We start from the raw sequence: 13,882 nt of genomic DNA, 5'->3' as shown, positions 1-13,882 counted from the left end.
AGGCCTCTCTCATCTTTTTAAGTGGGAGAAGTTGCACGATTGGTGGCTGACTAAATACTTTTTTGCCCCACTGTATATATATGTGTGTATATTTTGTTTATCCAGTTGGACAAACACTCCAAACAGCCTATCCGACCGCTCAGAGGCGTCCGCATGGTCCTGTATCACATTCCAATGCTAACACTGGGAGGGACAAAAATGCAACTTCAGAATGTGGGGACGACGACATTTTCCCCCCATCCCCAGCGAAAGTTGCACCCCATGTTTTTAGTTTACATACATTATTTTTCACACTGCCTTTGAAAGTGGGGGGAACTAGGGTAAACTTGTAACTATTTAAATGTCACGCCTAATTGTAAATACTAGAAATACAGTGTCTGATACTGCCTAACAAAATGAATGACAGCATGCAAAAGGGTTCAAATGAAATTAATAAAAAAATATATACACTGCTCAAAAAAATAAAGGGAACACTTAAACAACACAATGTAACTCCAAGTCAATCACACTTCTGTGAAATCAAACTGTCCACTTAGGAAGCAACACTGATTGACAATAAATGTCACATGCTGTTGTGCAAATGGAATAGACAACAGGTGGAAATTATAGGCAATTAGCAAGACACCCCCAATAAAGGACTGGTTCTGCAGGTGGTGACCACAGACCACTTCTCAGTTCCTATGCTTCCTGGCTGATGTTTTGGTCACTTTTGAATGCTGGCGGTGCTTTCACTCTAGTGGTAGCATGAGACGGAGTCTACAACCCACCCAAGTGGCTCAGGTAGGGCAGCTCATCCAGGATGGTACATCAATGCGAGCTGTGGCAAGAAGGTTTGCTGTGTCTGTCAGCGTAGTGTCCAGAGCATGGAGGCGCTACCAGGAGACAGGCCAGTACATCAGGAGACGTGGAGGAGGCCGTAGGAGGGCAACAACCCAGCAGCAGGACCGCTACCTTTGCCTTTGTGCAAGGAGGAATAGGAGGAGCACTGCCAGAACCCTGCAAAATGACCTCCAGCAGGCCACAAATGTGCATGTGTCTGCTCAAACGGTCAGAAACAGACTCCATGAGGGTGGTATGAGGGCCCGACGTCCACAGGTGGGGGTTGTGCTTACAGCCCAACACCGTGCAGGACGTTTGGCATTTGCCAGAGAACACCAAGATTGGCCAATTCGCCACTGGCACCCTGTGCTCTTCACAGATGAAAGCAGGTTCACACTGAGCACGTGACAGACGTGACAGAAGCCGTGGAGAACGTTCTGCTGCCTGCAACATCCTCCAGCATGACCGGTTTGGCGGTGGGTCAGTCATGGTGTGGGGTGGCATTTCTTTGGGGGGCCGCACAGCCCTCCATGTGCTCGCCAGAGGTAGCCTGGCTGCCATTAGGTACCGAGATGAGATCCTCAGACCCCTTGTGAGACCATATGCTGGTGCGGTTGGCCCTGGGTTCCTCCTAATGCAAGACAATGCTAGACCTCATGTGGCTGGAGTGTATCAGCAGTTCCTGCAAGAGGAAGGCATTGATGCTATGGACTGGCCCGCCCGTTCCCCAGACCTGAATCCAATTGAGCACATCTGGGACATCATGTCTCGCTCCATCCACCAACGCCACGTTGCACCACAGACTGTCCAAGGAGTTGGCGGATGCTTTAGTCCAGGTCTGGGAGGAGATCCCTCAGGAGACCATCCGCCACCTTATCAGGAGCATGCCCAGGCGTTGTAGGGAGGTCATACAGGCATGTGGAGGCCACACACACTACTGAGCCTTATTTTGACTTGTTTTAAGGACATTAAAGTGGTTTTCCACTTTAATTTTGAGTGTGACTCCAAATCCAGACCTCCATGGGTTGATACATTTGATTTCCATTGATAATTTTTGTGTGATTTTGTTGTCAGCACATTCAACTATGTAAAGAAAAAAGTATTTAATAAGAATGTTTCATTCATTCAGATCAGATGATAAGATGTGTTATTTTAGTGTTCCCTTTATTTTTTTGAGCAGTGTATTTAGCTTTGTCTGCAGTGTTTGGTTCAACATTGAATTCATTAGACCAAAATTATTTGTGTTTTTTATTTTTTACATGAAGCATAAAACAAATGTTCCTCTGTGAATGGTGGAAAGGTAGACAACTGTAACATCTTACACCCACTCAATTGCATAGGGTCAGATAAGCCATTAAAACAATGGATTGCAAAAATAAACACAGTATAGGCATAATATCAGCATCAAACAAACTGTATAAAATGCATATCCTATTCTAAAGGCACATTTTGTTTTATATTTTGTGCACAATTCATCACAACACAATCTTTGGTTTAAAGAGTATGCAAAAGCACTAGGGAATAGGGACATCTTTTTCTCTTGCATGGACAAAGAAAATTCCACCAGTGTTGTACTGTATCAATAAACTGCAAACTAACCAAAATAGTTGCAAGCTTATAAGCCATTGGTAAAGGACACTTAAAACCTTACATGCACACACCACCCAGAGTAAAGAAATACACCAAATCTGAATATTACACTTTTCACAAATAGTGTAAAAAATAATGATTAAATGAATACTCAAAAACAGGAAAAATGTAATAGAAAAAAAACACAGTATTACCATGAAGTTTACGAAGACAAGCTTTTCTCAAATTCTAGAACTGTTCTCATGACATTAAGTATTACAGAAGGAACATTGCAATTTGATGGTTAATTTCCTCCACTTTAAATACTAGTTCTAACAAATTCAAGGTTATCATCTTAAGGCAATAAAAAGACAAGTGATTGTCTATAATGAATCAGTAGTTTGAAAAGTGAACCTCACATTTCACATGGCATTTTTGCAGATACAGTATAGCAAGCTGTTCATGAAAGACACAACATTGTAAATACTTAAAATGTTAAAACTAAACACATCTTTGGTAAATTTTATATAAAATATACTATATCTGGTATATCTTTCTAAGGCTATATTCGATATGCCTTTTAGTTAGTATTTAGTATTTTGTTTAGAACAGCATCACATATGAAGAACATTGGTAGGTTATCAAAAATAGGGCTCAGGGCTTTCCAGAGGAATGAGCAAAACACGCAGTACTTTAAATTCACATTGGTTTTAATAACCACAAGAAATAACTGCAAGATAAAACAGGAGGATATATATATATCAAAAACAATGGAAGAACACCAAACGATCTTCTCTCTACAGTAAGCTGTGCCCATTTGTGATCATCAATTAAAATGTGGGACAAAACGCAATCCTAGACCTCAGTTGACAGTAGTCAGTCAGTGACAACATTATCATTACTACCAAAGTACTTACTCATATTTCACATTAGCCTACATAACACTGCAAGAAGTTGGTTGCTTAATGTTGAATCAAGCCAAGATGTCAGTCTGTCTATGTCCAGATCACAGCAGATCAGTTGCTGTAGGCCTTTTCCTGTCACTGTCACTTAATTAGAACTTACAACATGAAAGTGTTCATACAGGGTATCTCTCATGTATATTTATACGTTATCATGCAGATTGGAGTATATCGAAGAAATATGATGTAACGCAATGTGAAAAGAAGCGAGACCTCTCTTGCAAGTGGATGAGGTCAGTGGGCATCCATTATTCAGCTAGCTGTTCCTAGTTAAGGAGAACACAATTGACTCTCAGACTATTCATCCCTTTAGTAATTTCTTAAACCTACTTCTCCCTGCCGTTCACCAATGGAACTGGCTTGCTAACATATTCCTCTTCTCAATATGGCCTAGCCACTCCATCTACAGGACCTGTTTGGATGGACTTAACTGCACAGAGCCACCACCACTCACTGCATAGTATAGCACAGATTCCGTCTTTTTTTCTCACGGATTTGCCCCATCAGATCTGTCCCCGTCATGATTGGAGGCTCCTCCCATTCCCTCCACAGGCCTGTGACCGGATTGGTGGTTGCAGTTATTTTCAGTTCCTGCCTCTCGCAAGGTCAGACGGTTGATTGCTGTCCAGAGTCTCTCGTTCTCTTTGAGCTGATCACTGAACTGTTATCATAGAGAACAACACTTGATAACACTTATCTGTCTGCATAGCAATGGAGTTGAGTGGTTTTACAGAATAGGGACTCGACGTTACTACACAACTTTGCTCACAGGTGTTAGACAGTCTGTAGTGAGTAACGCTTACCTGCTTCTGTAACAACTGGATGGTTGCCTCTTGACGACTGACTGTCTCTCGCAACTGTAAAAGAAAATAGCAACTGTAACAGCATAAGACTGCACCAGACAGTAGTCTGTGAACATATCGTAGCTGCTCGTGTTTGTTCTGTGTTTCTCTGTAGTTGTTGCGGTATGTTCACAGACTACTGTCTGGTGCAGTCTTGTGCTGTTACAATGTGTGTAAGGGCTTATCTTGTACATACCTGTGCTACCTCACTGCTTCCTCTGCAGCAAGTTGGCGCCTCCCCTTTCTTACAGGCTCCTGCCTCCTCAAACCCATTGACCCTGTCACAGCCCATGCGAGCAGTCTAAAGAAACAACACTTGGTTAGGTTGAGGCATTGGCATGGGGATGTAGTCAAGTATCGAGGATCCAGACATGCGGTGGTCATTACCGGGAGCTCTTTCTCAGTGGCGGCAGCAGCGGCTGCAGCCTTCAGCTCCTGCAGCTCCTCGTAAGGCAGTGTAACGCTCTCAGGGAAAGAAGGAGCCACTGGGCCAGGCATGGAGCCTCTGAAATCCTCTGGCATCGGGATGAACTCTGCATCCTGGAGCTCCTGTTAGGGAAGATGGACAGGGAGGGACACAAACAACATTCAGTGGCCATAACCCTCTCTGTTTTGGCTTTCATTATGCTTTGTGGTTTTGATTACAAACCTTGCGCAGCCAGAAGGGGCAGGAGCTGTCGCCGGTCTGGTTCGTTATAGACATCATGGAGGTCTCGATGCGTCGCTCATCTGTGTCGGCCTCCTTAGTGCCACCCAGGCCCCCTTCACGCAGCCCTGTCTCTGAGCCTGGCTCACTCTCCAGATCCACAGTTGTGGTAGAGGCTTGGCCTAGCCCTTAGTATGCACCGACAAACACCAGGACACACCACATGGTCAGTACATTACCATACTGGTATAAAACTTTGTACATGTTCACATTGTGAATGTAATGTAACCAGGGAGGGAGGGATAATGTAACCAGAGAGACCATGGCCATCTTACTTACCACAGCCAATTGAAAGTCCACTGCTGTTTGATCGTATAGTTTTAGAGTTGAGAACCTTTTCTGAAACAGAGAACAGAATCAATCAATCTCAACTGTATTTTTCAACAAATGATTAGCTGGTGTTAGAACAGAAGTAAGTGGCTAGTGGCTAACCCATGATGAGAATGGTGTGCCAGCCGCGACAGGAGAGGTCTGGCACATGGTGGAGGGAGCCGAAAATGGGTCGTGGTAAAGCAGGGCAAACCTCCGAGCCAAAGCCCTTGTCAGCGGGCATTCCCAGGCGTCCATTTCCTGCGTTTCCCCAGGCAAAGATCTGATTGTCTGAAAGGATCAGAGATAAATAATCTATTGGTCCACAGATAATTAGCCAATATCCATCCTTCCAGCACCTGGAAACAGGAATCCTGTTCCTAAGGTGCTACCAGTATTCTCCATAATTTTGAGTCCTACTCATGTAGGTCAGAGGACTCCCAGCTAACAGAATAAAGCAAGAAATAAAATAGAGGATAGAGTGCATTCGGAAAGTATTCAGACCACTTGACTTTCTCCACATTTTGTTACGTTACAGCCTTATTCTAAAATGGATAAACATATTTTTTCCCCAAATCAATCTACACACAATACCCCAAAATGACAAAGCAAAAACAGGTTTTTAAACATTTTTTCAAATTTATTAAAAATAAAAAAACAGAAATACCTTATTTACATAAGTATTTAGACCCTTTGCTATGAGACTTGAAATTGAGCTCAGGTGCATCCTGTTTCCATTGATCATCCTTGAGATGTTTCTACAACTTGATTGGAGTCCACCTGTGGTAAATGTAATTGATTGGAGATGAATTGAAAATGTACACACCTGTCTATATAAGGTCCCACAGTTGACAGTGCATGTCAGAGCGAAAACCAAGACATGAGGTCGAAGGAATTGTCCATAGAGCTCCGAGACAAGATTGTGTCGAGGCACAGATCTTGAGAAGTGTACAAATGTCTGCAGCATTGAAGGTCCCAATAACACACACATAATTCTTAAAAAGTTTGGAACAACCAAACTTCCTAGAGCTGGCAGCCCGGCAAAACTGAGCAATCGGGGGAGAAGGGCCTTGGTCAGGGAGGTGACCCAAGAATCCGATGGTCACTCTGACAGAGCTCTAGAGTTTCTCTGTGGAGATGGGAGAACCTTCCAGAAGGACAACCATCTTTGCAGCACTACCAATGAGGCCTTTATGGTAGAGAGGCCAGACGAAAGCCACTCCTCAGAAAAAGGCACATGACAGCCCGCTTGGAGTTTACCAAAAGGCACCTAAAGAACTCTCAGACTATGAGAAACAAGATTCTCTGGTGATGAAACCTAAATGGAACTCAGGCACCATCCCTACGGTGAAGCATGGTGGTGGCAGCATCATGCTGTTTGGATGTTTTTCAGCTGCAGGAACTGGGAGACTAGTCAGGATCGAGGGAAAGATGAACGAAGCAAAGTACAGAGAGAGATCCTTGATGAAAAGTTGCTCCAGAGTGCTCAGAACCTCAGACTGGGACGGAGGTTCACCTTCAAACAGGACAACGACCCTAAGCACACATCCAAGACAACGCAGGAGTGGCTTCGGGACCTGTCTCTGAATGTCCTTGAGTGGCCCAGCCAGAGTCCGGACTTGAACCTGATCCAAAATCTCTGGAGACCTGAAAATAGTTGTGCAGCGATGCTCCCCAGCCAACCTGACAGGTTTTGAGAAGAATGCAGAGAAGAATGGGAGAAACTCCCCAAATACAGGTGTGCCAAACTTGTAGGGTTTATGCTCTGTACCAAAGGTACTTCAACAATGTACAGAGTAAAGGGTCTGAATACTTACATAAATGTGATATTTTTATACATTTGCTAAAATGTCTTTGTCATTATGGGGTTTTGTGTGTAGATTGATGAGGGGAAAAGCTGTTTGATCCATTTTTGAATAAGGCTGTAAAGTAACAAAATGTGGAAAAAGTCAATGCACTGTAAACACTGAACAGTATATGACAACAACATGCTGCAACAGAGAATGTTCAAGTTTAGTTGTGTTTCTGACCCTTCGTGGCTGCGATGGTGAAGCCATCTCCACAAGACACTTTGCTGACCACCTTCCCCCCGAAAGACCCCAACAGCAGCTGGACACCCTGGTGCTTCTTGAAGTCCTTTACACCCAGCTGACCGTACTTGTTGCACCCAAAGGTCATCAGCCGCCCACGTTCTGCAATGTCAGAGTTCAATCAGAACCATGTTTTGATATAAAAATCAATATACTTCCCACCTAGCTATCTTAAGATGAATGCACTAACTGTAAGTCACTCTGGATAAGAGCGTCTGCTAAATGACTAAAATGTTAAAAAAATATATATATAATCATTGGGTGCTCAAGGAAAGAGACAGGAGAGAGTCTGGTCGCTGTACCGTCAATGGCAGCAGTGTGAGTCTTCCCAGCTGAAATGATTTGGATCTTATACCTGGCCAGCTGCTTGACCAGAGTGAGTGTGGTGGTGTATGGAATCCCCTGGTAGGCCTGACATTGGAAAAGGAGGAAAACTTAAATTCTCCACCATTACTGGTGTTATTCCTTATTTTAAAGGAATGAGAAGAGCCTGTGAGTGGATCTTGGTATGAGGAATGTGGTGCTGTACCTCTCCAGGAAGGTTTTTGAGGCCAGAGACTCCCAGGTTCAGACCCAGCTTGTTCAGATCGTTGTTCCCACAGGCCAGGACTTTGCCAGACTCTGTCAGGAAAAAGGTTCCGTCAAGGCCACAGGACACGGATGAGATAATGGCTCCTTTGGGGATCTCCACCTGTGAACGCCAGACGATACACAACATTATGCTTCCTACTGATTTAAACGGTGGACTCAAAACACATTTCCATTAATTTGTCTCGACAATAAAATTGAGACGTCATTGCCCCTTTCTCCATAAGCATATTTACATGATATGTGTTCAAGCTCTCTGCTGAAAAAGAAAGGGCAGGATCTTACTTGCATGGGTGAGTTAAAGTCATCCTCACAGTCCAGGCCAAGACGCCCTGAGGAAAATAACTTAAATTAATTAAGCATCATCGTAGCGCCATCTACTGGCCAAGGTAAGGAGGGACAACGGATAGGATATGGAGCTTGAGAGAGGCATGGTGGTAGACATGAAGTAATACCTTGTTGCTCAGTATCAATGCTCTGGTACATACCATGCTCTCCACAGCCCCAGGAGTAGAGATCTCCACTGTGGGTCAGCACAACCACATGGTTGTCCCCACAGGACACCTGCCTGACAGGTCGCTCCTCAAAGAAATCCAACAGCACGGGCTCTAGCACCTCCATGCCCTGCTCGTTCTCCACTCCGATACAGCCATAGTAGTCAGAACCAAACATGTACATCTGGTCCTCATCTGAAACCAAACACATCAACATCATGTCGTCAAACAAGACCAAATCGTATTGTATGACACAGGGTTGCAAATTGCTGTCTGAATTGTTTATCTCTGTTGTTAAAAAACAACAACAGAGCCCTCCCATTGTAAACATCCTATTCTACTGGCACAGAAGTAGTGCTCCACACAGACACACAACTCACCAGTGACACAGGCGGTGAAATCTGCTCCACACGCAACCTGACGGATGGCCTTTCCCTGGAGCCTCTCCACCTTGCGTGGCTGCCGGTACGAGGCCTGGTCTCCATGGCCCAGCTGGCCCACCATCTTGGCCCCGCCTTGGACACTCTATAATGGAAGCAGGACATCAAAGAGCACATGTTTAATCAACAAAAACAACTTTAAAGTTCTTGTAATGTATTTTCTGCCTTGGACTTAAAGGAACAGCATGGTACTCACAGCCCAAGTGTACAGCTCTTTCTCCACAGTAACCACAGCAAAGTGGGTCTCCCCTGCACAAACATGCTGGGCACCGCTGCCTCCTTTAAAGGCATCCAGTTTCTGGGGTGTGAACTTTCCCCCTCCCCAGAAATACACCTCCCTAGAGCGTGTTGTCACTACAGCAACAGGGCTCTCAGTCACAGTGCTCAACCTATAGACAAGTCACAAAATATCTTAATTAAACAAAATCATCTTACAAATTCCACATTTACATGATTAGGTGAGAATGTGTTCAACATACTTTGGTTTTTTCATTGCTGAGTTCAGCAAGGCAACTCTGTCCTCAAGCTCCCTGAAACAAAAAGAGGTTGTTTACACAATGAAAACAGCAGTTTTGATGACGTCTATACACCTATTTGAACAATCAGACAATCTTCTCAATCTGTCAGACATCCCACCACATTCTCTCCCCCATTCACCAGACTCACTGCTTGCGGCAGGAGATGATTGGCTGGTCCAGAATCTCCTCAGCAGTGGGTCTCTTTTCTGGATCCTGCAAATCAATGTATCTTACATTACATTACCATCCATCACACATATTTCTCCATGTAGAAAATGTGTGGTAATATTGTACATCAACTGATTCCCTACATACAGTGTATGCTTAGGGTGATGCTACATTCTATCGCACTGACGATGACAGCCATGAAAGACTGAAATGAGAGTATACCGTACACATTGCTGACGGGTTCCTCACCTGATCTAAGCATTCGTACACCAGCTTGATCAGCGCCGAGGAATACACATCAGAGTTGACCTCCATGGTCCAGTTTCCCTGCACTATCTTCACACACAGGTTCAGCGGATTCTACATGCACACAAGCAGCAACCGTCAACCGGAAATACATTAAAGTGATATCAACAGAGCATAATCAGCCAATGCCGTGTATTTAACATTAGAAGAAATGATAATAGCAGGCAAATGTGTATCAATTAGACAATGGGGGTAAAAGATAAGCAGGGCACATACCGTAGCATCAAATGTTCTGGTCAGAGTTAAGACTTCAAAAATGACACAGCCCATAGCCCAGATGTCTGATTTGAAGTTGTACTTCACACCTTGACACAGTTCAGGAGACATGTAGTATGGGGTTCCTACACACTAGATTTATACAGGAAAATGCAAAAAAAAGTAACTTAGATGTTATCTATACCTTACACAAAACTAAATGTGAATATGCACAAAACACTTGAAAAATAAAAATAGCTTGAGTCAGTCCTAATCAAAGAATTGCAAAACTATGGGTATGACAAATATGCACAGTAAAACATTCAATTGTTCTGACACAATATTTCATATTCCCATGGATTCTAAAAGGGTATTGCAATGACAGCAATTTATATTCAAAGCAGCAGACATGCGCAGCCTCATAATATACTCTATGACATCTGCTCTCTGCTCGAGGTCACAACAGACAATTAGCTGCACACTCGCTGCTGCCTTTTCTGACGACTGCCTCCATCATACAGAAGTCATGTCCCTGTGGCAGAGTGAACATCAATTGATGAAGCTGACTACAGATACAGCAGTCTTAGGTACACTCAGGGAGAGACATGTAGACCATGCCCACAAAGGGACAGAACAACCACACTGCTCTCAGGACTTGATTTGGTTGAGTGCTCAGTCTGCCCACCAAATCTGTTAACTGAATGTGATCAGCATACACTCTGTAATAGCTCTGTAATAAGCTCTGTAGTAACTATAATGGCTGTGAGTTCTGAGATCTGCTTGGTCAACGTAAAACAGACCAGCGCAGCTTTCCAGGTTAATACTTCAATGTAACTTACAGTCTCAGCCATGGCAAACTGTGAGTCAAGCTTCTTAGCCAGCCCGTAATCACCCAACTTAATAAGGTTGGTTTTAGTTAGGAAGATATTCAGCGTCTTGATATCCCTTCAAGAGAAGAATAAAGTAGGTCAAAAAATAAAATAGTGACCAGATCAAACAATGAGGACTGTTGTATTAATAACCAACACAGCTTACATGCAATACTCATAATCAAAGCATATTGTTGCACAATAAAGGAGTAAAGCCCGGACCCAACCCTGGTATTTACCGGTGCAGGATACCAGCCTTATGAATGTGAGCCACTGCAGAGGCGACTTGGTACAGGTACCATATGACAACCTGGGAGTATTTAAGATGTTTAAGATATTAAAAACTGGTGAGGAAAAGATTAAGTTGAATGTTCACCATTGTTCCTAACTAGGGCAAAGTCAGAGCCATTATGTGTCATTATGTGTCAATACACTCTTACAACATGTTGGGTTTAATTTTCATACCTCCTCAGTGAAGAGTTTCCCCTTCTGTTGGTTGATTTTATCATAAAGATTTCCTCCTGAAATTGAAAAGACAGTTGTTTTTTTTCTATTGTTACTGTAAATGCCAGACAATTGGGGTAATCATATTTCAGATGAGCCAATATCAATATCAATATCCTATCACACAAAATATTATGTTGAATAAAGACAATTAATAATACATCTTTAATATCCCAAAAGTATTTCATACAAATACACCAACTCCAAGTGATAAGATGCTGCCATATCTCACCATTGCAGTATTCAAGCTCAATGAGAAGAGTGTCCTTGTCCATGAAATGGTTGAAGTAGGCTATGATGTTGTTGTGCTGTAGGATGGAGAGGATGCTGATCTCGTTTGTGACATCCTTACGCTCTTTATCTGAGAGGCAGTTCAAGTCCACCTCCTTCCACACCACCAGAGAGTTGTCCTGTAGATCGATAAGACAGGGAACAGACAGAGAAAGGTCAGCTCGAGATCAGAAAGACTTTCACTGTGAAGGCTAAAACAAACAACACTCTGAGAGACCTCAGGCAGCACAACTTTACTGCAATGGCCTCCTCAAAGTTAAACTAAATTAACTGTATTCCTTTTATTTTTCTAGTGTGCTACTGCTAATAGAAAATGTAATATGATAATAAGAAGATAATAATAACAGATGCTAAAACAGGATATATCCCTAATAATGTACTATACATGATGTAGGCTCTAATCAAACAAACTGTTATTTCAGCAAGTAAACTAAAAGGTTTAACCTTTACAAAAGGTTGTCGATTTCCTGCTGTTTTCATATAAATACAAACCATACTTTGTCCTTAAACATTGCTCTAGTTGTGCAAAGTTAAGGGGATAATAGCAGTTTTGTCAAATGGCTTGAGAATGTAATAAATCTTGCTCTCATGCAAGCATTTCCCACTGGGGTATGAAAACTAAAGTAGACTGTCTCAGAGGCTACTGGCCATGTTTAGTGAGAGATTCACACAGCATGCTGGGGAAGCTATTGTAGATCACTAATAAACAGGCCTAATAGGTCTTAACAAAACTGTGTGTGTGTGTGTGTGTGTGTGTGTACAACAGTGGCAGTGACACACACTAGCATATTCCTGGGATATATCCAATAATTATAGAAGTAGATCTTAACCTGCTTACCTCTGTTCGTCTGTATAAGGTTGCTTCGCCAAATGCCCCTCTTCCAAGGATACGGATTGGAATGTAATGTAACTTTTCTTCCTCGCCGCTGTATACTGACGTCGATCGCCCACTGGCGACAGATTCACTCCCAGAATCTGAATATAGCGAGGCGTAATGCCTTTCGTAGTCTTCAAGTGACATTTTGAGTATAAGTAAAGCTCGCCAACTATTTACAAATGAATTTCGTAAACAAACTCGTAAAATATATTTCCTTCAAATCCAATTTGGGGGAGTAGAGTTCAAGCTAGGAGTAGGCTAGGCTGCTGCACAGAATATTAAGCAGCAGCAATAGCGTGCAACAGAGTTGCACAAGTGTTGTTGATTTGCTAGCTACAGTTACCAAGTTACCAGGAAATCTTTTGGCCTAGTCTCCTTCGAAACCTTTGGACGTTAACGTTAATGCGTAGTATTACAATAACCATCTCTCCTGATCTGATAATCGTTACTAAATTGTCTACTGTCTGCAGTTTACCCACTTTACTAACTTTACATTTAGGAAGCTGACAGTACCGCACACTAGACTGTGCCACAGCGCAATAAGGAGTCCATCTTTTCCATGTCCATGCATAGGCAAAGATGGAGAGGCGAAGCAAGAGGCTCAACTCCACCCAAAATCTGTCCGCGCAAGAATACAGCAATCATCAGACCAAGTCGGGATGTTTTGAATGGAAGTCTATGAGAGTGTCGAATTTCTTCAACAAAAAAAGTAATTGCTAATTTACTACGTGAGTCTTATTTGATCGAATATAAGTTTCGTAATGTTTAGGTTGTTACAAATGTACTGATATAAGTGGACGCACGTGCCATCCGGTAACTTTGATAAAAATATATTTTATATCGGTGTTGTCTCTGTTGTTCACACGCGTATCTCCCCTCTCATTGGCTAGAATGTTCACGCTTGAGCTCGCCTCTTCCGCCTGCCGCCCGCTTTTGCGAACATGTATTTCCATTGTCAGAGCGGTTAGTTGACTATCTTGACAATATAATGTGTTCTCTTTGACATAGGCTAGTACCCGGAAACACTCATGTTAGTTATGCTGCGTTCATAATAGGATAATGGGTGAAAGTAAGGCGGGACGGTCCTGCATGGCGTCCCAGCAAAATAAATAGTGGGTGTACACGGTACCGGTTAAACGTGAGCCACAACAACATGCCCAAAAATCTATAGGCTACACCAAAATTTAACATTACGGCATTTCAGGCCCATTAAAAATTTGCGAATTGACTCGAAACCGGGTGGTGGTATATGCACCAAATTGTGTTGTGGTTTGAGGAGAAGACTTATATTTTGACAAGGCAGAGATATTTGCCTGAGACGCTCCCGGACAAGGC

General features: G+C 43.0%; 1 protein-coding gene across 1 annotated transcript; it reads right to left on the bottom strand.

Annotated features, from left to right (window-relative positions):
* Positions 1–2,053: 2,053 nt before the first annotated feature.
* Positions 2,054–13,147, bottom strand: LOC110497914 (serine/threonine-protein kinase Nek9). The gene is made up of 23 exons (XM_021574382.2): positions 12,509–13,147; positions 11,612–11,789; positions 11,341–11,396; positions 11,115–11,185; positions 10,846–10,951; positions 10,028–10,159; positions 9,755–9,865; positions 9,486–9,550; positions 9,299–9,349; positions 9,016–9,208; positions 8,760–8,904; positions 8,374–8,574; positions 8,171–8,217; positions 7,827–7,988; positions 7,600–7,708; positions 7,238–7,399; positions 5,331–5,498; positions 5,178–5,237; positions 4,842–5,026; positions 4,580–4,741; positions 4,389–4,493; positions 4,154–4,207; positions 2,054–4,011 (listed from the first exon to the last, which is right to left on the bottom strand). Exons 1-23 carry the CDS (start codon positions 12,689–12,691, stop codon positions 3,838–3,840), a joined length of 2,880 nt encoding a protein of 959 aa, XP_021430057.1. The 5' UTR covers positions 12,692–13,147; the 3' UTR covers positions 2,054–3,837.
* Between the last annotated feature and the right edge of the window lie 735 nt (positions 13,148–13,882).

Source organism: Oncorhynchus mykiss, chromosome 19 (assembly GCF_013265735.2).
Source record: "Oncorhynchus mykiss isolate Arlee chromosome 19, USDA_OmykA_1.1, whole genome shotgun sequence".
Taxonomy (NCBI): Eukaryota; Metazoa; Chordata; class Actinopteri; order Salmoniformes; family Salmonidae; genus Oncorhynchus; species Oncorhynchus mykiss.
The sequence above is the reverse complement of the archived record's forward strand: the minus strand, read 5'-3'. Positions and strand labels throughout refer to the sequence as shown.

Excerpts from the sequence above, each read along its gene's own strand:
- LOC110497914 (XM_021574382.2), bottom strand. The coding sequence starts at position 12,691 with ATGTCACTTGAAGACTACGAAAGGCATTACGCCTCGCTATATTCAGAT. Across the intron at positions 5,027-5,177 it reads TGGACTTTCAATTGGCTGTG|GGCTAGGCCAAGCCTCTACC; the intron begins GTAAGTAAGATG and ends GTGCATACTAAG. Across the intron at positions 4,208-4,388 it reads GAAGCAGTGAGGTAGCACAG|TTGCGAGAGACAGTCAGTCG; the intron begins GTATGTACAAGA and ends TTTCTTTTACAG.